This window comes from Heterodontus francisci, chromosome 5 (assembly GCF_036365525.1).
Source record: "Heterodontus francisci isolate sHetFra1 chromosome 5, sHetFra1.hap1, whole genome shotgun sequence".
NCBI classification, from domain to species: Eukaryota; Metazoa; Chordata; class Chondrichthyes; order Heterodontiformes; family Heterodontidae; genus Heterodontus; species Heterodontus francisci.
In genome coordinates, this window is record NC_090375.1 from 52,615,726 (window position 1) to 52,641,149 (window position 25,424).

General features: G+C 43.8%; 1 protein-coding gene across 3 annotated transcripts in view; it reads left to right on the forward strand.

Moving 5' to 3' along the window:
* Positions 1-25,424, forward strand: part of LOC137369834 (corticotropin-releasing factor receptor 2-like) — a 292,805-nt gene that overhangs the window by 214,429 nt on the left and 52,952 nt on the right. For 2 of the 3 annotated variants that reach the window (XM_068031419.1, XM_068031421.1), the window contains exons 5-8: positions 3,822-3,928; positions 6,006-6,123; positions 11,679-11,832; positions 12,120-12,180. In XM_068031419.1, coding sequence (XP_067887520.1) covers positions 3,822-3,928; positions 6,006-6,123; positions 11,679-11,832; positions 12,120-12,180 — 440 coding nt within the window. The remainder of the gene's footprint in view (positions 1-3,821; positions 3,929-6,005; positions 6,124-11,678; positions 11,833-12,119; positions 12,181-25,424) is intronic. The other variant, XM_068031420.1, reaches the window with a different exon arrangement.

A 25,424-nucleotide genomic window follows, 5' to 3' on the forward strand; every position in this document is an offset into this window, starting at 1 on the left:
TTCACTCCCTCAACCACCAACGCACAGTGGCAGCAGTGTGTACCATCTACAAGATGCACTGCAGCAATGCACAAAGGCTCCTTTGATAGTACCTTCCAAACCTACGACCTTCACCACCTAGAAGGACAAGGGCAGCAAATGCATGGGAACACCACCACCTGCAAGTTCCCCTCCAAGGCATACATCATTCTGACTTGCAACTATATCACCGTTCCTTCATTGTCGCTGGCTAAATCATGGAACTCCCTTCCTAACAGCACTGTGGGTATATCTACCTCATATGGACTGCAGCGGTTCAAGAAGGCAGCTCAATACCACCTTCTCAAGGGCAATTAGGGATGGTCAATAAATGCTGGCCTAGCTCGCGACGCCCACATCCCAGGAATGAATAAAAAAAAGGCCTGCCATCCCAGGAACAAGTCTGGTGAACCTTCGTTGCACTCCCTCTATGGCAACAATATCCTTCCTAAGGTAAGGGAACCAAAACTGCACACAGCACTCCAGGTGCAGTGTAACCAAAGTTCTATACATTTGAAGCAAGACTTCACTACTCCTGACCTCAAATCCTCTTGCAATAAAGGCTAACATACCATTAGCTTTCTTAATTGTTTGCTGCACCTGCATGTTAGCTTTCAGTGACTTATTGACAAGGACACCCAGGTCCCTTTGTACATCTACACTTTCTAATCTGTTACCATTTAAGAAATACTCTGCACATCAATTTCTCCTACCAAAGTGGATAACCTCACATTTTCCACATTATATTCCATCTGCCACATTCTTGCCCACTCACTAAATTTGTCCAAATCCCTTTGAAGCCGCTTTGCATCTTCCTCACAACATACATTCCCACCTAGTTTTGTGTCATCCACGAACTTGGAAATACTACATTTGGTCCCCACATCCAAATCATTGATATATATTGTGAACAACTGCGAACTAAGCACTGATCCCTGCGGTGCCCCACTAGTCACAGCCTGCCAATGCGAGAATGACCTGTTTATTCATACTCTCTGCTTTTTGCCTGTTAACCAATCCTTAATCCACGCTGGTATATTACCTCCTATCCCATGTGCTTTAATTTTGCTGACCAACCTCCTTTGGGGGACTTTATCAAAAGCCTTCTGAAAATCTAAGTATACCAGGTCCATCGACTCCCCTTGATCAATTCTGTTAGTAACATCCTCAAAAACTCCAAGAGGTTTGTCAAATGTGATTTTCCATTCATAAATCCATGTTGACTATGCCAATTAGCTCATTATTATCCAAGTGTCCATTTGTCACATCCTTTAGAATAGATTCTAGCATTTTCCCAACGACTGATGTAAGGCTAACAGGTGTGTAATTTCCTGTTTTCTCTCCCCCTCCCTTCTTAAATAGTGGGGTGACATTTGAACCTTCCAATCTGCAGGAACCACTCCAGAATCTACAGAATTTTGGAAGATGATCACCATTGCATCCACTATCTCCTTTATTTCTATGTTCCAATTCCTGACCTTGGTGGAGGAGGGTCAATTCTCGACGCCTGGGGCCTTTATACAGTGCGGGGGGAGTTCTGAAGGGAGTTTGGGCCCCGGGGGTGTAAACACTCCTTCTCCTCCTGGCCCACAAGTAGTGCTGTGAAGGCATTACTTTCTCCCCTAAACTGTCCTCGCTTTACTTCAGCTGCTGAATGTCTCGAGCCATGGGATACCCAGTCAACCACTGTAAAACATACAAAGCAATTAAATCAAAGGTTTCCAGTCTTATTAAAATATCTAAATTGCCAGCTTGCCTCCTGGGAGCAGTTTGGCTGCCCACCTCTTGTCCCGCCTCCGTAAAACCCTGAAATGGGCGGGTTAGGATTGGAGTTCAGATTTTTTAAATGTTAACATCTGATGCAAACTGAAGCCACTCATTTTTATGTTAAAATATTTTTTTCTAATATTTAGAGATACAGCACTGAAACAGGCCCATCAGCCCACCAAGTCTGTGCTGGCCAACAACCACCCATTTATACCAATGCTACATTAATCCCATATTCCCTACCACATCCCCGCCATTCTCCTACCACCTACCTACACGAGGGGCAATTTACAGTGGCCAATTTACCTATCAATCTGCAAGCCTTTGATTGTGGGAGGAAACCAGAGCACGTGGTAGAAACCCACACGGTCACAGGGAGAACTTGCAAACTCTGCACAGGCAGTACCCAGAACTGAACCCGGGTCACTGGAGCTGTGAGGCTGCGGTGCTAACCACTGCGCCACTATATCCCCCTATGTGTCTGATATATTGAGTATTTCTGACCCCAAGATTATTAATTTTTTATTATTCGTTCATGGGATGTGGGCGTCACTGGCTAGGTCAGCATTTATTGCCCATCCCTAATTGCCTTTGAGAAGGTGGTGGTGGACTGCCTTCTTGAACTGCTGCAGTCCATGTGGGGTAGGTACATCCACAGTGCTGTTAGGAAGGGAGTTCCAGGATTTTGACCCAGCGACCGTGAAGGAACGGCGATATAATTCTAAGACAGGATGATGTGTGGCTTGGAGGGGAACTTGCAGGTGGTGGTGTTCCCATGCATCTGCTGCCCTTGTCCTTCTAGGTGGTGAAGGTTGCGGGTTTGGAAGGTGCTGTCTAAGGAGCCTTGGTGCGTTTCTAAACATTGTTAAACATTATCATTGTGTGTAATAAAAGCAAAATACTGCGGATGCTGGAAATCTGAAATAAAAACAGAAAACAGCCCCTTCCGGGGCTGACCTGAAACGTTAACTCTGCTTCTCTCTCCACAGATGCTGCCAGACCTGCTGAGGTTTTCCAGCACTTTCTGTTTTTATTATCATTGTGTGGTCAGAACAGATTATCACAACCAACCCCTCTCCCCCACTCACCCCCTGTTAAAGTGCACATTAATGTGTTATCAATATCACATGGTACAATTTTGGCACAAATCAGTTGAATACACTTATTGAAGAAATTGATTCAAGAAGAATGCTCACTCCCACCTTCTTAAGAGAAACTAGGGATGAGCACTAAATGCCAACATTGCCAGTGATGCTCACATTCTGAGAATGAATAAATTTAGAAAGAAACACAACTGCAAAGGCATAGAAGAATTCCAACCAAATCTAATGGTCTGATTTTACTTTCCTCCACCCAGCAGAAACCAGGCATGGAGCTGCTAAAATGGAGTGAGGGATTTACCCAATTCTTTCCTGCTTTGATCTGAACAACTGCAATTTGAAATTGTAGGTTGTAAGGAAACCACACTAAGCTGGCGGTGTTCACCTTTAAATGTGCAAATTGGGCTTCGACAGCAAGGCTTGAGAGAGGGAAGGTGTACTGACTTCCCTGCCAGGCCAAATCTGCTGGGAACTGGATTGAGGGTCAGAAGAGGCCCAGCAGTGTAAGATTAAAATGTTTTTCTAAGTTTCCTTGTGGGCCAGGAGCAGCAATAGTGTTTCTCTGAGACCCACAAGGAAACCTTGAGCCTCCCATGCTCCAGGACTCTCCCCTTTCCCTCAGTCATCATCTCCTAAGGAACCTCGACCTGATCACTTGCCTGACTCATGGGTCCTCGGCAACAGCATCACCGCCAGCCAGGGCAGTTGTTCCTACAAGGTTTGGGTGAGAGTCAGAGCCTGAATATTTAAATGGGGTTCTCCAAACAAAATTGCTCTGGGCCTCAGTATGCAAGTTTGTCACTCACCCAGGCCCCTCACACTAACCAATCCTGCCACAATGTAAAATCAAGACCTAAGTGCTTCCTATTATCAAGCAATAATAAATATATCAAAAACATCTTCAGGAAAAAGTTTGCTTTTTACATTTTGTTTCAGAGGAAATACCAGCTACACTACAAGATTGCCCTGATTATCAACTATCTGGGTCACTGTATCTCCGTTGGAGCACTCATAGTTGCCTTTGTACTCTTTCTGTGCTTGAGGTAGGTAATCTTCACTGTGAACCTGACATTGCTTTATTAAGGTGTGTTAAAATCTTCATAATTGGCCACCTAACTTGACCTCATTGAATGATTGCATAGAACCATAGAAAAGTTACGTCACAAAGGAGGCCATTCAGCCCATCGTGTCTGCGCCGGCTGAAAAAACTAGCTGCCCAATCTAATCCCACCTTCCAGAACCTGGTCCGTAGTCTTGCAGGTTACAGCACTTCAAGTGCAGGTCCAGGTACCTTTTAAAAGAGTTGAGGGTTTCTGCCTCTACCACTGATCCAGGCAGTGAATTCCAGACACCCACCACCCTCTGGGTGAAAAAGTTTTTCCACATGTTCCCTCTAATCCTTCTACCCATCACCTTAAATCTGTGCCCCTGGTAATTGACCTCTCTGCTAGGGAAACAGGTCCTTCCTCTCTACGACATAGAATAGGAATAGTCTAATTCATCTCATCCAGTTTGCCCTGGATTTTGTTAGCTGCCCACTACTTATCCCAATTTCCCTTGCCTTTTTTGTGTTCCTTAATAGTCTTACTTCCTAAGTATCTATCCACCTCCCGTCTAAACAGTTCTATTGATTGTGTATCTATAGCCTTCTCGGTTGGTGCATTTCCATACTCTTACAACTGTTTGTGTGAAGATTTTTTTCTGAATTTGTTTTTAACCAACTTAACTGAAAATATACAATTGTCCCTGTATTCTGCATTCCTACACTAGAGAGGAGTCATCCCCTACTGAACTGGTCAATTAATTAATTCTACATCTGTGTCCTTCTGTGACAGGAGATAGTGTTTTCCACACAAAGGGCTGAATGGCATCCTTCTGTGCTGCAAGCTTCTATAAACCTCATCCACAATGATTTACACATTCATCACTCCATTCATGCATTTACTCCTCTTGAGGAGAGCATGCTTTCTACAGATGAGGTCTCACTATCAGCTGCATTCATACACTAATGTAAAGAAAAGAGCCCAACAAGAGAGAGGCTGAGTTGATACAATATGGTACCTATGTAGCTGGCCACAGACATGTGATTTCATTTCATGCACATAGTTCTTCAATATCTGTATCACACAAACTTGGTTTCTTCTGCCATATTTACCCCTATCCACTTGTTTAAAATGCAATTACAATCCCCTCGTCACATATCCCAGAAAGCCACCTACATCGGATAATGGTGCTAACTGTTTGTCATCATAATAGGTATCCATTACAAAGATGCCACTTAAAATGCATTAACCACGCCAGCTATTTTGACAGTTCAGTACTACAGATTTTTTGAAAGCTGTTTTTTTTGTAAAGGCTGCATTCAATCAATGTCTGACATTGCAATATTATCACAGCCACAGAGACACAAGCAGAACCAATGCATTGCAATAGCTGATTCAAACTGCCTAATGTCTCCACTGCCTCCTGTAGTTGTAAACAGTATGAACAGCTGATGGGGATGCCAGGCAGCTTCAATCAGCTGTTTGTATTGTTAAGGGAGGCAGTTGAAGAGCGCTGACTTGCTGCCTTCAGTCACCCGACCCCCACCTGTATGGCCTGTAAAACTCCTGACTCAATTTCACATGCCCTCCTGCAACCTCACTTGCAGCCACCAGACAGAGGAGACTGGAAACCTATCAGGCTAAGCTGCGCTTCAATCTGAAACCTACAGGCAAAGATCCATTGTTTATTTAACCCAGTGCACCAACCATTCTCCCAACACTCAGTATTTAAAGTTGTCATTTCTTGGGTTTTGCTGAAAGGGAATGGTTTATCTGGTGAAAACAGGGTGATGCCTTTTCTGCAAAAAAAATCTGATTTACCCATTTAGAGCAGATTAGAAAATGAGAAATGGCCTTTGAACTCAACAAACCCACCACTTTGTGAGAGCTCAACTTCACCAATGTAGCCTCTCATCATATCCATCAATGTTATCTCTCTTCAGAAAAGCCTTTAATTGTCCTGTGAACATTCTTATATTACTCAGTTCAATAACCATGCCTGGCCTTTACAACATTCTTTTGAGGAAACCCAGCACAATTTTAATCACTCGTTCGTTCTTTGTGTTGGCTACCACAGGAGCATCAGATGCCTTCGGAATATTATTCATTGGAACTTGATAACTACTTTCATTCTGAGGAACGCCATGTGGTTCCTGCTGCAAATGATTGATCATCAGATACATGAAAACAATGAGGTAAACTCTTGGAATGGAATCCAGTAATCATTGGCTTAAGTTCAGAAGTGCCTGACTAATGTGTGACTGGGCATTACAGACCAGGAGGGTTGTATATATGTTCCATCACTACTCTGTTCTGAATTAGCTGATCTCAGCAGGGATCAGCAGTAAGGAGTCCCACAATTAGTCTCATCACTGGGCTAGGAAAGGGAAAAGATAACTGTCCAGCATTCCAGCCTCAATCAGTATGCACCGACCTGTACTCGAATATATGTCTGTTTGGATGTTGGATGATAATATGATTGGGTTCATCTTCAGGACCTCAAATAAATTTCCAACTCTAATTGTTCAGACTCATCTTTTGTGTGACATACTGGGAAAATTGAATAAATATTTGAAGCAAGGAAAGATGCAGGGCCACACAAAGAGAGAATAGGGCAATGAGATCAGATATGGATTGCTCTAGTGCACACATGATGGGGCTGAAAGGCCTCTTGTGGTTCTATGGTTATAACGGTGAGTATACTTTGAAATCAAAAGTACTTCATTGGCTTTAAATGTGTTATAGAACGTCTTGAGGTTGTGAAAGGTGCTATGTAAATGCAAGTACAAAAGGAAATACTACAGAACCTGGATATCTAAAATAAAAACAGAAACTGCTGGAAATACTCAGCATTTCAGGCAGCATCTGTGGAGAGAGAAGCAGAGTTAACGTCAAATCTGCTTCTCTCCGCACAGATGCTACGTGACCTTTCTATTTCCAACATTTTCTGTTTTTATACTGGTTTAATATTATATAAATGCAAATCTTTCTTTCTATGGTTTAGCAGCATAAAAAGGAAAGAAACCACTAAATGACTCAGTAACTTCAGGACAGGAGTGAGGGAGAAGAATCATTGAATGATTCACAAATCTCACAAATACCAGCATAAGCAGTGAGCTGGAATTGCGAAATGGTGAGACACAGATTCACTGTCCAGCACGTGACGGAATTCCTTATTTAACCCATGCTGGTCTGGGGAAATGTTTCCTATATCCCAACGTAAACAGAGAGAAAAGTACAGACAAAGTTATCATCACACCACACTCTTACACCTCATAGATAGTTTTGATGAAGAATGATCTTTAGCTCATTTGCTCTCACCTTCCCAGAATACCAATCCTATAGTCTTCCCATTACAGCTTTAATGATGACAAAATCAAGGCAAAACCTTGATTTAATATCACATCTGACAGTGCAATACTCATTGAGTTCTGCACGAGAATGTACCACAGATTAGGCACTCAAATCCTGGTGTATGGCCTGAACTTAGTGACCCAGAGATAATAGCAGTATCAATGAGCCACGCTCACCTCCTGATGACCATCGAAACATTTTTGTAGATCATTTTCTGTCATCAGCACAAAGCAAAACAATAAGACAGATATTGTGAGGCTCTGGGACTACATGGAGCCTCAGGAGGTATGAACCTTGACTCCAGGTAGTACTCAGTTCTCTTGAGTCAGCTGGTTCTGTGTTTAAGCCCCAGTCAGAGACTTGAGCATATAATTTCAGCTGACTCCAGTTAGTTAGGCCACAGCTGGAGTACTGTGTACAGTTCTGGTCACCACACTATAGGAAGGATGTGATTGCATTGGAGAGGGTGCAGAGGAGATTCACCAGGATGTTGCCTTGGGCTGGAGCATTTCAGCTATGAAGAGAGACTGGTTAGGCTAGGGTTGTTTTCCTTAGAGCAGAGAAGGCTGAGGGGGACCTGATTGAGGTATACAAAATTATGAGGGGCATAGATAGGGTAGGTAGGAAGAAGCTTTTTCACTTAGCGGAGGTGCCAATAACCGGAGGCATAGATTTAAGGTAAGGGGCAGGAGGTTTAGAGGGGATTTGAGGAAAAGATTTCTCACCCAGAGGGTGGTTGGAATCTGGAACACAGTGTCTGAAAGGGTGGTACAGGCAGGAACCCTCACAACATTTAAGAAGTATTTAGATGAGCACTTGAAACGCCATAGCATACAAGGTTACGGGCCAAGTGCTGGAAAATGGGATTAGACTAGATAGGTGCTTGATGGCCAGCATGGACATGATGGGCCGAAGGGCCTGTTTCCGTGCTGTATAACTCTATGAATCTATGACACTTCAGTGCAGTACCAAGGGAATGTTGCACTGTGTGAGTTGCTATCTTTTTGATGAGACTTTAAACCAAGTCTCTGCCACCTTTGGTGAACGTAAAACATCCTAAATCGCTTTTCAAAGAATAGCCGGAGAATTTTCCAAGTGTTCTTGCTAATATTTATGCCTCAAATAACACCAATATAAATAGATCATCTGGTCATTTATCATCTTGCAATTTGTGGGACTTTCTTGGACACAAATTATCTGCCATGTTTCCTACAGTACATGACGACACCTCAAAAGTACATCATTGGCTAGAAAGTGCTTTGAAATTTCATGAGGTCATGAAAGACACCATATAAATGAAACACTTTCTTATGCAAGGTATTTCCTACTTAGATGCAACGGCAGAGTGCAGAATTAGGATTATCAAAATAATAATTGATCGTGAAACACTTTGCAATGTCCTGAGGATTTGAATGATGCTAAATAACTTCAAGTTCTTCTTTACGATTACATAATTTTAAGTTGATCAAAATTCTGGTAGAGTAATTAAGGAGAAACAGTTTCTATTGGCAGGGGGTCAGTTACCAGAGGTCACAGAGAACCAGAGGGGAGATGAGAAGATTTCTTTTAACACGTTATGATCTAGAATGCACTGCCAGAAAGGATGGTGGAAACAGATTCAACAATAACTTCCAGAAGGGAATTAGAAATATACTTGAAAAGGAAAACATTTCCAAGGTTGTCTGAAAAGAGTTGGGGAGTGGGACTAATTGGATAGCTCTTTCAGAGAGCCAGCACAGAAAGATGGGTCAAATAGCCTCTTTCTGTGCTATATGATTCTATGATCTGTATCTGCAACCAGCACTCCATCAAGGCTCTGCACTGGCAGGAGAGCCATGAAATTTGTGTCATATCTAAAGAGTTTAAGTGCTCATCAAAACAGTCAAATGAAGGGGCCATAGCAACCGCGATGTTAGTGTTAGAGTCATAACTAGGAGAATCCATGTGTTCCTCCCCTCTGCAGATTCAAATCCTCGTCCCTATAATATTTCCAATGTGGCTTCTTGGATGTCATGGGATAAGGTACAGAGATTTCTATTGGTCTAAAAAGGTCATCCAAAGAAAGGAGAAAACTTTAAGCCACCCATTTTGTTAAAGAAGAGCGATCTTTTCTTACCCCAACACACTTCATATTTAATTAGTTATTTTGCTTTGTTCCTAATATTATAGTTGTCATATTTATAGGGCTCAAAGGAACTGGATAGTACAGAGGGTTAGGACACTCTCATCTCACTCTGGGACTTCATTTTAACTAACCACAGAATGATGGATGATAAATCTCTTTTCTGTTGGTTATGAGGCTCAGTGAGATGTGTTTCTACATGCCCAATACATTTTCTATTGGACTCACAATAAATAAAATCCTTATAATTTAGTAGAAATTAGCATTTACCTTCTAGATTTCACTCACAACAGGTTGAGTCTCTTTTCAGTTGAAGACAGAGGGGTGTTTTAATAGAGGTTAGATTAGATTAGATTAGATTAGAGATACAGCACTGAAACAGGCCCTTCGGCCCACCGAGTCTGTGCCGAACATCAACCACCCATTTATACTAATCCTACACTAAAGATATTTGAAATGATGAAAGTTTTGAATAGAGTAGACAGAGAGAGTGTTTCCACTTGTGGGGAAGAGCAAATCAAGAGATGACCAATATAAGATAATCACTAAGAAATCAAACAAGAACTCAGAAGAAACATCTTTACCCAGAAATTGGAGAGAATGTCGAACTTGCTACCACAGGGAGTAGTTGAGGTGAATAGTAAAGATGCATTTATGGTTAGATAAGAATATGACAGAGATTGGAACTGAGGGTTATGCTGATAGAGTTAGATGAGGAAGAATGAGAGAAGGCTCAAGTGCAGCATAATCACTGTAAAGCCTGATTGAGCCGAATGGCCTGTTTCTGTGCTGTATATTCTATGTAATTCTGTCAAAGGAGTCTCAAGGTTGACTGGTTTTGGGAATGAAAGCATCACCTTTAGGTTAGTATGTGTTCTGTATGGTGTTAAGCTGCATATGGGGAAAAACATACATCTTTATGATGATGTCAAATCATAAAGAACAGTTTGAGAATTTAACATACAGGGAAAAACCTAAGTGTGAAAAGATTGTAAATGTAGTTCTGATTCTGGACTAGCAATGAGCAACCCCGAGGTCATCAGTTGAAATCCCACCATGGCATGTTGTGAAGTTAAATTCAATAAATCTGGTAATTTGTGCACTAGCACCAGAAAAAAAAAACATTCATTAAAGCTCAATTGGTTCACAAATGTTCTTCAGGGTTGGGAGTCTGCTGTGGTTACACGGCCTACATGTGATTCCAGTCATATTCTATACTACCTGGTTGACTTTGATGTCCTCTGAAATTGCCTCGTGAACTATTCAGTTAGAAACAAATTGCTGGAAGTTCAAGGAGATGGCCCATCAACACCTTCTCAGGAACAACTAAAGATGGGAAATAAATGCAGCCTCACTAAGAACACTTTTTAAAATTAAGGTCTTCCCAGGGCAATTTTTTTTTGACCTAAGGATATTTTCACTCATTGTCAGTGGAGAGCTGAGGTAAAACTATACTCTGTCTGACCAATTCTTTGTTCCACCTGGGAGTGCTGAAAGGTGGCACAGTGTACAGGAAATGGACAGAAGTGTTCTATTTCACAGCATGGATGAGCACCAAAAGAATTCACAACCCAGATATCTTAGAACATTGCTTGAAACTTCTCCAGCAGTTTAACAGCCAGTTGCATTGCCCAATGAAGTACATGTGCTGCATGCCAGGAAATCCCAGGCTCAATCCCCAGTACTGAGTTACTTGGTCTTAGCCAGGGTGCTTTGAAGGCACTACATTGGACAAAGTGCCCTTCGGCTAGGGATGAATTGCCTGACTGCTCTATAGTAAAATCGACTGCCAAGTCCATATCTGGAAATGTGTGGACTCAGCTGTGATGCTGTCTAGGGTTGAATGGGAAGCTGATGGTCACTGTCCAGACTGATCCATATCAAGAGATCAGCCAGTGCTTGAGGAACTGCACCAATGCTTTCAGGAGCAGAGGAAAGAAGATTGACCAGGGTGAGGGTTGCAGGTGAAGCAGGAGGGATCCAAGAGGAAATACACATCTTATACAATGTTCTGATGGTAACTATTACCTGGTGACCCTCACATGGCAAGACCACGAGTGGAGAACAGGTGGGAAGTTAAGTCCCCAATTTGCAACACTGGAGGAAGTGCCACAAACTAAGCATGCTGACCCCCACACCCGATTCTCCAAACCACAGCTCAGTTAAGAGAGCTTCCATACTGAAAGCAAAGCCTTGCAACATTTACCCTGCAATGTTATTCTTGTCCTTTTATATATATGTAATGTGTGTAACTACATATTTAATCTTTTTCAGCCCTGGTGCCGTCTTATCACAACTATCTTCAACTATTTTGTGGTGACGAATTTCTTCTGGATGTTTGTGGAGGGGTGCTATCTCCATACAGCTATAGTGATGACCTACTCCACAGACAAACTGCGCAAATGGATATTCCTGTTCATTGGATGGTGTAAGTCAGCGACTTTTTGTAGAACTGACTGAGGCAGTTGAACTAAAACATACATATAGACACATACACACACCGATATTATATTCAAATGTTTAGCAGATGACATGCACTTTATGTGTCACACTTCCCATATCACACTCTGTTGATAACAGCTATTATGTAAACCAGTCTACCTTCTGAATGCCACAAGAACTCTGCTATATGCAAAAATATAGTATCAATCTATAGCCACAATCCTTTTTCAAAACTGCATCAATTAAACTCACAGAGTTATTGTTCTTCCACAGGTATCCCCTGTCCTATCATTGTAGCCTGGGCCATTGGCAAGTTATATTATGAAAATGAACAGTAAGTACTGCATTAAGACATCACGTGAATATGTGAGTTTTATATTACTGTCTGTTTTGGGGATCTTTTTTAACGTGAGAAAAGCATAAAAGAAAAAATAGGTCTATCAGACTTCTCTCCTTTCACAGACCATGTACATTTCAGTCTTCCAAGGTCTTGAAACAAGAGCTGAACGACTGAAGGAAAGAGATCAAAAGCGCAGTCAAAGAGATAGGCAGCAGCAGCAATACCAACTTCTATTTATATAGTCCCTTTAATGTAGAAAAAAATCCAAAGATTATGTGGTTTTTGAAAGAGAACAGGGGACAGGAACATATTAGAGAAGAGTTTCCCAAGGAGGAAAGGACGAGGTAACAGAGAAATTAGAAAATGAGGCTTATAATGTTGCTTCACTTTGGGGCACGCAGAGTCCCTGAAACTAGATTAGGTTGGGGTGACAGGTGCATGGATTTTGTGAAGACACAGACCATATGCTCCATGACTGCGCTGTGGTTCCACAGTTGGCTACCAGCCTCTGGTTTTGTGCCCAAATGGCATTCGATCTTTTTGTTAAGATCAGGTGAGAAAGGTGTCTAGGGGTCCCTCTCAACCTTCACCTGGTCTTACTGTAACAGGATTTAATTTTAAACACACAGTAGTTTTAGTTCCCCCTCGGTGAATCCTTGTTCACCGCTTTCCAATTGTAAGGTAAAGAAACCAGCACAAACAGGTTTTCTTAGGTTTAAAGAAGAAAGGTTGAAAGTTCTGAAACGTAAACTCTAATTCAGTTGACGCCTACGGATATACGAGGCGTCCACGCTAGCACACATATGTGATACACACATGCAAATAGAGACCGGAAAGAGCAGAAGAAAAATAAAGTGGACAAGTTTGAGGCAATATCTGAAGAGGTTTTGTTACGGTTCTTTGAGCTCACTGTAGAGTTCTTGATTGTAGGTAGATCTTGCTTTTTGTTGGGGCCCAGTATTCTTCTTAAACCTTCTTCACTGTCAGAGACTTTTCTCTCTTGGGGTTGATGTGTCTTCAGTGGATTCAGAGGCTTGTGAGAAAGAGATGGGAGCAGACAGGAGAGATCTGCTCAGTCCAGGAGTGAACAGACACTCTCAGTTCAAACTGTTTGTACAATTCAGAAAAGACTGCGTTTGCTGACAACGCAACCACAAGGTGACGCAGTACTTGTTCATGCGCAAGTGCAAGCTCTTCAACTGGAACGTCAGTGTCTGCGACGTTCAGGCAACTACCAGGATTAAAGATAGCGCTACTCAATTTATCATAGGAAATGCTTATGGCTAGATCATTCTGGCAAACTAACCTTACATTAAGTTAGATGGAAGCCCAGTAATATGCTACGATGTAGTTCTTGGATACTAACTGTAATGCTCAGATCCATTTAATATTCCAGTAATTCTATTAAATACAAAAGGAATTTTATGATTGAATTTCCAATGCAAGATAGTGAATTAGCACGCTGGTAGATGGAAAAGAAAATCAGGCGGAGTATAAAATGTGCTGCCAATTTGTTCTTGTGATTTGTTTATATGACTGACCAGGACTGATTTCACCTGAACGCAGCTACTAGCTCCTGCCCCACTGGCCACTGTCCCCTCTCAGCAACTCGCTTTCTCCCCCTCCTCCCATCAGCCTCTTCCCTTCCACCCACCACCCCCCACCCCCCCCAACCCACCTCAGCCACTCGCTCCAGACCTCGCTGTTCCCCTGGCCGATTGTTCCCCGCTCACGCCACCCTGCTCTCCAGCCGTTCGCTCCCCACTTCACCCCACCACTCCAGCTGCTAGCTCTACATCATGCCGCTACCCTCCTCTCGGCCACTTGCTCCCACATTTGATCAGTCTCCACGCTCCACCCGAAGAAGCAAGGCGGGCCACAAGGGGTAATGGGGCGATATAGGAGCAAGTGGCCAAGAGGAGGGAAGCGGCGTGGCCTGGAGCTAGTGGCCGGAGGGTGAGGCAGCGCAAAGCGAGGCACAATTGAGGGCGGTACAGTGGCGCAGTGGTTAGCACCGCAGCCTCACAGCTCCAGTGACCTGGGTTCAGTCCTGGGTACTGCCTGTGCGGAGTTTGCAAGTTCTCTCTGTGACCACGTGGGTTTCCGCCGGGTGCTCCGGTTTCCTCCCACAGCCAAAGATTTGCAGGTTGATAGGTAAATTGGCCATTGTAAATTGCCCCTAGTATAGGTAGGTGGTAGGGGAATTGAGGGAAGGTGGGGATGTGGTAGGAATATGGGATTAATGTAGGATTAGTATAAATGGGTGGCTGATGGTTGGCACAGACTCGGTGGGCCGAAGGGCCTGTTTCAGTGCTGTATCTCTAAATAAATAAATAAAAATAAATCGGCTGGGGGATCAGCGAGGTCTGGAGCAAGCAGCCGAGGGGGGGAAGAGTCGAGGCCTGGAGCTAGTTGCCAAGGGGAGACAGCTCCAGCCTCAAAGTCTCCCATTCAGTCGCTTCCTCCAGCCGAGTGAGGGGCTGGATACCGATGATGCTTTATCGTGCATGCGCGAAGATGGACCCGGCGCTGATACGTGATGATGTCATCCATGCACACGCCACTTAGTCCTGGCAAGATGTAGCTGTGCATGTGCACAGCTTGGCCCACTCTGATGATGTCAGCGAGGCGCTGCATTGTCAGGAGTCACTTTGTTCAGAAAACCCCAGGTTGCCCAGCAAATTAGTCATGCAACTAACTGGTCTGACCACATCTTGGATTGTATCAACTTTGCAGCCTCTGGAATGCTCCTCTTACACAAAGTTCCGGGTGATCAATATCCATTGTGGGTTGAACGTGCCAGGGAATGGCCCTTTGTCATTTCCAACCACCATCTGTTAATATGCAAATGTCTTTTCCAGCCACGACTGATCTGTTTAATAAGTTCTTTCTGCATTCCAGTAACAGTTTAAAATCAATGTTCATGACAAAATTAATGTGCCTCATTCTTGGCAGGTGGGTGCCTAGCATGACACCTTCTCACCCAGCGGAATAAAATGAGATTTGAGAAAAGGCTCATTTCATTAAAAGGGTTGAGAGAAAATGTAAGATACAGAAAAAAAACATGCATTTCTCTCATTCATTCACAAATCCTAAAACTTATTAAAACTGCACACCACCACCCCCCCCCCCCCCACCCACTTTTGGCATCCCAGTAAACATGTGGTTCTTTTTTGGGGAAATTTCTCTTCCATTTTCCCATTTCCATGGCTGCCTAGGGTCTTTGTTCCTGCTGAGGTATATTTTTTTCTTCAGGAGATTCAGTAGTGGACGGGTCTATCCTGAACTCTCTTTGAGTGCTTTGCTGAGTCATGCAAAGGCTTTTGACTTTGGGGAATGGGTGGTTTTCTTTGGTTCTGACTGTGGGAGAGGATTCTTTGCTAATCTCCCCTTTGTCCCAGAGGACACTCCTGCCTGCAAGTATTTATGCAGACCCTACTACACTTCCCTGTGACACTTCAACTAGATGAGGCATCTCCCTCATGGTTTCTCTGCCCCCTAGAGGTCTTTCTTTGTCTCTGCAGGTTCCTGTAAATGTTGTTAGCAGCTCTGGTGGGGTTCCTCTAGTGTCTGCACTTACATAGGAGGATGTGGGGTCTAATATTTCACATTTTTCGGGGTTGGCTGACTGGACAGAAGGGGTTTTCCTCTTGGATTCCTCCCTGACTTCCTTCAACCTGCCCTCTTGGTCACTTTTTCCCCTTCTCTTTCTAAACGTTTGTCAGCCTTGTGCCCGCCTGTCCCCTTTTGTTCTCGACGGGGGTCGCTTACAGTTCACAGCCCTCTGCTGGAGTTTCCTCCTAACACTGGTACAGGACTTAGGGGTACAGGTTTCACTGTAGGTTGGGGTTTCCCCTCAACCTGGCACATGTGGCAACTTCTGCAGTACTCCACCACATCTTTGTGGCGTTTCGACCAATCAATCTGCTGTCTTATGCGGACTTTGGTTTTTCATATACCGGCATGTACAGTTATTGTAGTCTTGTGGCCCTTCTTAATATTTCTCTCCGGTGCCTCTGTGGCACCACTAACTGGTGAACTACTGTCCACTCCTTGCTCTCAAGTCTGTGAGGAGAACTCCATTTCCTCATCAGTACCTCATTCTTTAAATAGTAGCAATCAAGGAGGCCCTCTGCTTCACTTTCAGACTGGGCAGCCTGTGCTAACTCTCGCAATACTGGGTCGGCTTGTTAGCTTCATCTAGGGAAAATCCATTTAATTCATTCCCTGGGTCTCCTAACTTTCCAAAGAAAGTCTCAGACAGACAGACCTCATGGTCATCTGCCTGCAGTGCTAATTCAACCTCCTCTGGGGGAGCCCGTTTGATCATGGCCTGATCCACTACACATTCGGGAAACGGCAGGGGTCCGTCTCCTGCCACGGTCCTGTCTCTCTGACCTCCTGCAGTCTTTCTTCATTACTGGGGGGCTACTACCTTCACCCCCGCTAGATCATTACCTCGGAGCAGGTCAACCCCACCCACAGGCAAACTAGAGACAATCCCAACAGTCACCAGTCCCGAACCTAGGTCGCACTCCAGATGCACCCGGTGTACAGGTACAGGCATACATTACCCTCCAATACCATTCACCACCATTTTGGTGTTCACTGCACTCTCTGGGGGAAAGGACAGGCCTTTTCCCAGTAAAACGGATCTGGCGGCCTCTGTGCCCCTAAGAAATACTATGGGCTGGCTTGGCCCACTCGAGGAGTATCGGGTTACTTTCCCTTCAGTCACAAAACCCTGATAACCTTCAGGAATCCTATTAAATTTTCCTACACTTGCGGTAGTACGCTTCCTGGGTTGCATTCTTACTGTAGTTAAAGCCACAGCTTGTTCTGCTGTGCTTTGCATCAGGTCCCCATCTTCACTGAGCAGATGTGTGCTGGTTATCCCTACGGGGTTTCCCCATTAATTTCCAATAGTCAGCTTTTAAATGCCCTGCTTTATTACAATGGAAGCACACAGGTCTCCGGGTAAAGGCCTGCTCAGGTGGGGAAAAGAACCCAACCCGAACCCGACCGATCCACAGCAGGCCCAAGCCCGACCTGGCCCGAGCCCCTCCGATTTCGCCCCAAGCCCGACCCGACCCGAGCCCGACCCAAGCCCCACCCCAGTCGGCCCGACCCGAGCCCAACCCGACCATCCCTTTACTTACCTTCCGACTGGGAAGCTCCACGAAGCTGCAGCGCATGCGTGGTGATGTCATAGTGACGTCACTCACTCACTGCGCAGACTCAGTTTCGTCCCGAACTCCCAACTCAGGTAAGTTTTTTATTTTTAATATTTACCAGCAGAGCACTTACTTTGTGTGTCCGGCCCGACCTGACCCGACCCGACCTGGGCACGGCCCGATCTGACCCGAACCCGAAACATGTCGTCGGGTCCCATCAGGTTCGGGTCAGGTAGCAGGCCTTTATCTCTGGGTCTCACTTTTGCTCATAGCGCCTTCCTTTTTGGCTAGAGCAGGGTCCCCTCTGTCTCCTGCTTTCCTTTCTCTCCCAGGACTGCTTGGGCTCCAATCACCTTCATATCCTTTGTCCTCTTCAGATTTGTGAGGGTAACTAAGAAAGGTTTTCCCCTGGGAAACCTACTTATAAATTAAAGCAAACTCATCGGCCAGAACGGCCGCATGCCGGGCTCTCTGGACCCGCTGCTCCTCTACATGGGTCTTTATTGAGAGTAGGAGAGAGTGTTTAAATTCCTCTAACAGAATTACTTCTCTGAGATTCTCATAGCTGGGTTGCGCTTTAAGAGCCCTCAGCCACTGGTCAAAAGCCAGCTGCTTACTTCTTTCAAACTCCAGATATGTTTCATTAACTTGCTTTTCGAGGGTTCTAAAGTTTTGGCGATAGACTTTGGATACTAATTCATATGCCCTGAGGATAGCATTTTTGGTCAGTTCATAATTTAATGAACTCTCATCTGGCAACAGAGAATAAACCTCCTGGGGTTTTCCAGTTAGCTTGCTTGTTGTAAAAGAGGCCAGGTCTCAGCTGGCCATTTTAGCTGCCTTGCCAGTTTCTCAAAGGACACAAAAAACCCTTCTACATCTTCCTCATTGAATTTTGGAATTAGTTGAGCTAGTTTTAACAATTCTCTACCTAGCCCTGAATTATGCTCCTCCAAATTGGCCATGCTTTCACTGGTGTTACTCTGCTGCCTCCTGGTTAACTCAAGCCGCTTCAGCTCTCTCTCTTCACATTCCTTCCAGAATATTCTTTCTCTCTGTCTCTCTCCTCTCTCTCTCATTCATTCTTCTGTCTTTTTCTTCACGTTCCTTCTGGAAGGCTTTTTCTTTCTCCCTCTCCTCTAATTCAAGTTTCCTTTGTTCCAATTGTATCTTTGCCAGCAGTACACTGTCTGGATCTGCTTCTAATTCTGTTTCTGTCTCTTTAGATTCAAGGGAAAAATGGTTGGCCACTAGTCTTAGGAGTTCAGACTTCCTAGCCTTGCCATGTACAGTGTTCCCACATTGCTCAGCCATTTTTCTCAACTCCTCCATAGACACTGCTTTTAGCTTATCCCAAGTTACTTCACCCTGGCTTGGAGAGCTACTTGCTTCAGTCGCAGACATGTTAGTATTCAAGTTTACACAGCCACAAGAAAACCTGTATTGAAATCTTGCTCTTTTTTTTGATTGGGAACAATTTGGCTTCCCACTTCCAATTTCTTTTGTTGTCTGTGGGTCATTTCCAGATGCTAGCACCCAAATTTCTCTTACGACTAGGTGAGAAAGGAGTCTGGGGGTCCCTCTCAGCCTTCACCTGGTCTTACCGTAACAGAGTTCAATTTTAAACACACCGTGCTTTTAGTTTCCCCTTGGTGAATCCTTGTTCACTGCTTTCCAATTATAAGACAAAGAAACCAGCACAAACAGGCTTTCTTAGGTTTAAAGAAGAAAGGTTGAAATTTCTGAAACTTAAACTTAAACTCTAATTCAGTTGACGCCTACGGATACACGACACCCCCACGCTAGCATGCATATGCAATACACATGCAAATAGAGACAGAAAAGAGCAGAAGAATAATAAAGCGGAAAGGTTTGAGGCAATATCAGAAGAGATTTTGTTACGGTTCTTCGAGCTCACTGTAGAGCCCTTGATTTTAGATAGATCTTACTTTTCATTGGGGCCCAGTATTCTTCTTAAACCTTGTTCACTGTCAGAGACTTTTCTCTCTTGGGGTTCATGAGTCTTTAGTGGATTCAGAGGCTTGTGAGAAAGAGATGGGAGCAGACAGGAGAGATCTTCTTAGTCCAGCAGCAAACAAAAACTTTCAGTTCAAACTGTTTGTACAATTCAGAAAACCCCAGGTTGCCAAGCAGGTTAGTCATGTGACTAACTGGTCTGACCACGTCTTGGATTGTATCACCTTAGCAGTCTCTGGAATACTCCTCTTACACACAGTACCTGGTGATCAAGGTCCATTGTGGGTTAAGTGTGTTAGGGAATGGTCCTTTGTCGTTTCAATCGCCATCTGTTAATATGTAAATGTCTTTTCCAGCTGCGGCTGATCTGTTCAACAAGTCCTTTCTTCACTCCAGTAACAGTTTAAATTCAATGTTCATGACAAAATTAATGTGCCTCATTCTTGGCAGGTGGGGGCCTAGCATGACACTTTATTGTTGCTGGGTCAAAATCCTGAAATTGCCCTCCCTGGGTGTGTGCCAGTATTTACAGGAGATTCCTAGGTTAGCGGCAACATTTACAGATGTTCCTGAGTGAGTGTCAGCATTTACAGAACATCCCTGTTTGGGCATCAGTATCTACAGGAAATTTTCGAGTTAGTGTCAGTATCTACAGGATGTTCCTACCTGTCAGAATTTATAGGATATTCCTTGGTGAGAGTCAGAATTTAAAGGATGTTCCTTAGTGAGTGCCAGTATTTACCGGATGTTCCTGTGTAAGTGTCAGTATTTACAGGATGTTTCTGGGTAAGTGTCAGTATTTAGTGTCTCTTCCTGAGTGAGTGTCAGTACTTACAGGATGACCTTGGTTAATTGTCAGTCTTCTCAAGATGTTCTTGGGTGACTGTCAGTATTTCCAGGACATTCCTGACTATGTGCCCATATTTACAGGATGGGCTGCATTTTGTCGTTAGCTGGGAAGTCCTGCCATCTGAGCCAAGAGAGAGAGGCAATCCCACTTCAGCCGGTGGCAGGACCTGGGGAGCATATTCCCACTGGTAGCCAATTAAGAGGCTGCTGCCAGAACTGCCATCCAATTAAGGACGGTGGCCCGCCCCCAATGCTGACAGCTGAATCAGAAGGCTAGCAGTGGCCATTGCCAAGGCTGCAGCTCCAGGGAGAGGGTGCTTCAATGATTAGGCACCCTTGGACACAGGTAAGTTGGGTTGGGGAAGGATCAGGGCAGGAGGGGGTGGGTTCATGAAGCACTGGCTGCACCATTGCCGCAAGTGCAGCCATTGCCACCAGGGCCCCCTCCGTGAGCCATGGAGTGCCTCTGAAGGAGGGATGTTACGCTGGAGCTCGCTGGGAAGTCATCAGGTTTCACTGGGTGGTCTCCCGAAGTGGAGGCGCCCCCTCCTGACATGTACAAAAGTCCTGGGGAGGCGGGAAGTGGCCCTTTCCTGCTGCTGGCAATATGACATGGTGATGGGAAGACGTTGGGCTCCCCTGTGAATGCCTTCCCCCACATTTGGCAGCCCTCCTGCCTCCCAGCCGTCTCCAATGGGCTGGGAAAATTCTGGCTGATGTTTCTGAGTGTCAGTAGTTACAGGATATTCCTAACTATTAATATTTACAAGATATATCTATGTATCTCCCTGAGTGTAAGTATTTTGATCATTAAAATGAGTGATCAGAAAATCATTGGGCTGGAACTGACACTTTTCCTGACACTTACTCTCAGTGAGCACCAGGAGCGCTGAGATGGAAAATCCCATCTGTTGTGTAGAATCATAAAAGTTTCCATGATAGAAGAAAGCCTGTGCTGGTTGGTACTGGCTCTTTAACTGGAACAATTTACTCTAATCTAATTGCAAAATAAAAATATCGTCTATAACCAAGGACCCTGAATTTCCTCCCACTACTTGCCATTGCTTTGTTGTAATTATTGTGGAAACTTTGTTTATGCATATAAATCCATTGCTTTTCTCATGAAGTTATGATGGCTCAGCAGCCGGACATCCAAGGACATCTGGGCTCTCGTATCACGATTCATATCTTGTGGGGACCCCACAGGGAAAATACTGAAGAATCAAGGACTCCACTAATGGATAAATGCCTCCACCCACAAAGAACAGCATAATGCTGATCCTGTTGGGGCCTTGAGTATCAGAAGAGTGTGCATGCTGACTGAGATTAGTTAGCTCAACACACATCAGCAATTAACCTGAGCTCTTCCTAATCTCTATGGCTTAGTTCCAAAATTTCCATCAGGGCAGCTAATGTCAGTGTTGATAATATGTGCTTGCCTCTTTTTGAAAACAGCCAGACTGTCAAAATTCCAGCTTGACTGGAACGCATATAATCTGCCCTTCCTTGCTTGGCTCTTGATGAGTTGATTTCAGTTTGAACAGGAAACTGATCCCCTGCCTCCATCACACAGACACACGTGAACATACATGGACACATACATGTATACTTGTATTTATTTATACTCATATATACATTCACATAGCCACATATATAACAAATATATATATGCATGCTTACACAGAGTGACACACATTTTTTAAATATATTAATTCTTGAGATGCGGCATTTATTGTCTATCCCTAGTTGCCCTTAAGGTTTTGTTGAGCCACCTTCTTAAACTGCTGCAGTCCTTGTATTGAATGTGCTCCCTCAATACTGTTCAACAGGTTGGACCAAGACTTTAACCCAGTGTCAATGATACATATATACATTCGCAGATACAAATATATATGTATATATACAAATATATATTCACATCTACACACAAATGTACATTTATAGATGCATGCACATGCATACATATATTCAAACATACCGTCGTCTGAAATTACTGAGAAGAGATAGCAGTATTTTGCAAAGATTGTTGCCAAAAATGTAAAAACCTGGATTTATGTAGTACCTCACATCATCAAAACATCTTACTGCACTCCACGCATTTCATTACTTTTGGTTATACACCTGTTGTTATGGAGCTACATCTCACAGTCAGGATCGGGTTTAATGGTAGAGAAGTAGATATTAGGAGGGGTGACCAAAAGCATGCTCAAAGATATGGGTTTCACAAAGAGTCTTAAAAAGAGAGAGATGGAGAGGTATTTAGGGAGAAAATTCCAGAGTGTGGGGTCTAGATGGCTAAAAGCGCAGCTACCATTGGTGGGGTGAAGAGTGAGGCGATGCTCAAGAGGCAGAAGTTAGAATAGATAGTTCTGGGGGGATGGAAAGATATAGAGCAGGTTACAGAGATAGGGAGAGCAAAGGTCATTCAAGGGATTTAAACTCAAGCAATGAGAATTTTTAATTGGAGAAGTGGGAGCTAATGTATACCAGAAAGCACAGGGATGATGAAGGAGCAGGTCTTAGTGCAGGACAGTATAGGGGCAATAGAATTTTGGATGAGCTAAAGCAAACAGAATATTAAGAATGGAAGGCAGGGCAGGAGAATATTGGAACAGTCTAGTCCAGAGGTGATAAAGGCAAGGATCAGAATTTCTGCAGCTGAGTGCTGAGGTGCAGGGCGAAGGTGATATTACGGAAGTGGTCTTTGTGATGGGATTAGAAGATCAGCCCAGGGTCAAATAAGAACATAAGAGATAGGAGCAGGAATAGGCCATTCGGCCCCTCAGGCCTGCTCTGCCAATCAATAAGATCATGGCTGATCTGATCGTGGCTTCAACTCTATTTTACTGCCTGTTCCCCATAACCCTTGACTCCCTTGTAGATCAAAAATCTGTCTAACTCATCCTTGAATATCTTCAATCACCCAGCCTCCACTGCTCTCTGGGGTAGAGAATTTCAAAGATTAATGAACCCATGAGAGGAAAAATTCCTCCTCATCTCTGTCTTAAATGGGTGTTGCAACCAGGTGAGAAAGGGGTCTAGGGTTCCCTCTCAGCCTTCAACTGGTCTTACCGTAACAGGGTTTAATTTAAACACACTGTTTTTAGCTCCCCCTTGGCGAATCCTTTTTCAGTGCCTTCCAATTATAAGACAAAGAAACCAGCAAAAACAGGTTTTCTTAGGTTTAAAGAAGAAAGGTTGAAATTTCTTAAACTTAAACTCTAATTCGCTTGATGCCTACGGATACACGACGCGCCCACGTGAGCATGCATGCGCGATACAGACATGCAGATAGAGACAGAAAAGAGCAGAAGAAAATAAAGTGGTATTGTTTGAGGAAATCTCTGAAGAGGGTTTTTGTTACGGTTCTTCGAGCTCACTGTAGAGTCCTTGATTGTAGGTAGATCTAGCTCTTTGTTGGGGCCCAGTATTCTTCTTAAACCTTGTTCGCTGTAGGAAACCTTTCTCTCTTGGGTTCATGTGTCTTCAGGGGATTTGGAGTTCCATGAGAAAGAGAGGGAGAGCCAGACCCGAGAGGTTTTCTTCAGTCCAGGAGCATCTACAGTCTCTGAGTTCAAATTGTTTGTACAATTCAGAAAAACCAGGTTGCCAAGCAGGCTAGTCACGTGACCAGCTGGTCTGACCACGTCTGTTTTTGGATTTGGCCATCCCAGCAGCCATCCTGAAATTTGAGCTCCCTCACCTTCAGTGTCTGGTGCTCAAAGTCCATTATGGGTTAAATTGGATAAGGGAAGTAACCCCTTTGTCTCCACAAGCACCATCTGTTAATATGCAAACGTCTTTCCAGTGAAGGGCCTGTTTTTTTTTAAACAAGTCGTTTCTTCATTTCAGCAACAGTTTTCAAATCAATGTTCATATGACAAAATTAATATGCCTCATTCTTGGCAGGTGGGGGAGAGGGTGGTCTGCATGACAATGGGAGACCCCTTATTTTGAAATGTGCCCCCAGTTCTTGATATCCTCATGAGGGGAAATATCTCAGTATCTACACTGTCAAGCCCCCTCAAAATTTCATATGTTTCAATAAGATCAGCTCTCATTCCTCTAAACTCCAGTGAGTATAGGCTCAACCTGCTCAACCTTTCTTCATAAGACATCCCCTTCACCCCAGGAATCAACCTAGTGAACCTTCTCTAAACTGCCTCCAATGCAAGCATATCCCTCCTTGAATAAGGAGACCAAAATTGTATGCAGTACTCTAGATGTGGTCTCACCAATGCCCTGTACAGTTGCAGCAAGACTTCCCTACTTTTATACTCCATTCCCCCTTGCAATAAATGCCAATATTCCATTAAGCTTCCTAATTACTTGCTGTACCTGCATGCTAACTTTTTGTGATTCATATACAAGAACACCCAGATCCCTCTATACTGCAACATTTTGTAGTCGCTCTCTATTTAAATAATATTTTTCTTTTCTATTCTTCCTACCAAAGTGGATAAACTCACATTTTCCCACATCATATTCCATCTGCCAAGTTTTTGGCCACTCACTTAACCTATCTATATCCCTTTTGCAGACTCTGTGTCCTCACAACTCACTTTCCCACCGATCTTTGTATCGGCAGCAAATTTGGCTACAAAAATCAAAGTTGTGAACAGTCTGGTTCAACCTGAGACAGTGGTCTCGAAGGGGGATAGAATCATTGGTAAAGGCGACGAGTTTGTGGTGGGGCCACAAATGATGGTTTTGGTCTTTCCAATGTCTGCTGGAAGAAATTGTTGCTCAAAAAAGACTAAATGTTGATTAAGCATTCTGGAAGTGCAAAGGCACTGGATGGGTCAAGAGAGGTGTTGGGTGTCGCCACAGCACATATGGCTATTTTGTTGAAAATATAAAATATTTATTTTCACCTTGCACCAGATTTCCTCCAGTGCCTTGCCTATGTGGCTATGCTTCTTATCTAAGTTTCTACATGTAACTTTTTTTTCTGAATACCACTCTAAGAAGGCCCTTGTGACATTTTTCTACATTAATGGCACTATGTAAGTTGTTTTGTAAAGAAGGCTCTTCAGCCCATTTTGATCTCACCCCTCCAGCATACCAACTCTTGCCATTAATTATCAAACTATTTCCAATGGCCCTGGCCTCAGGCACCCTTCCTAGAAAACCAAACCACTCTCAACAAGTTCAAGATTTTGGCAGAGAATGGGGAACTCTGACATTAAAAAATGGATAAATAACTGTTTGAGGAAAGGAAGGAAGGAGGAATTATTG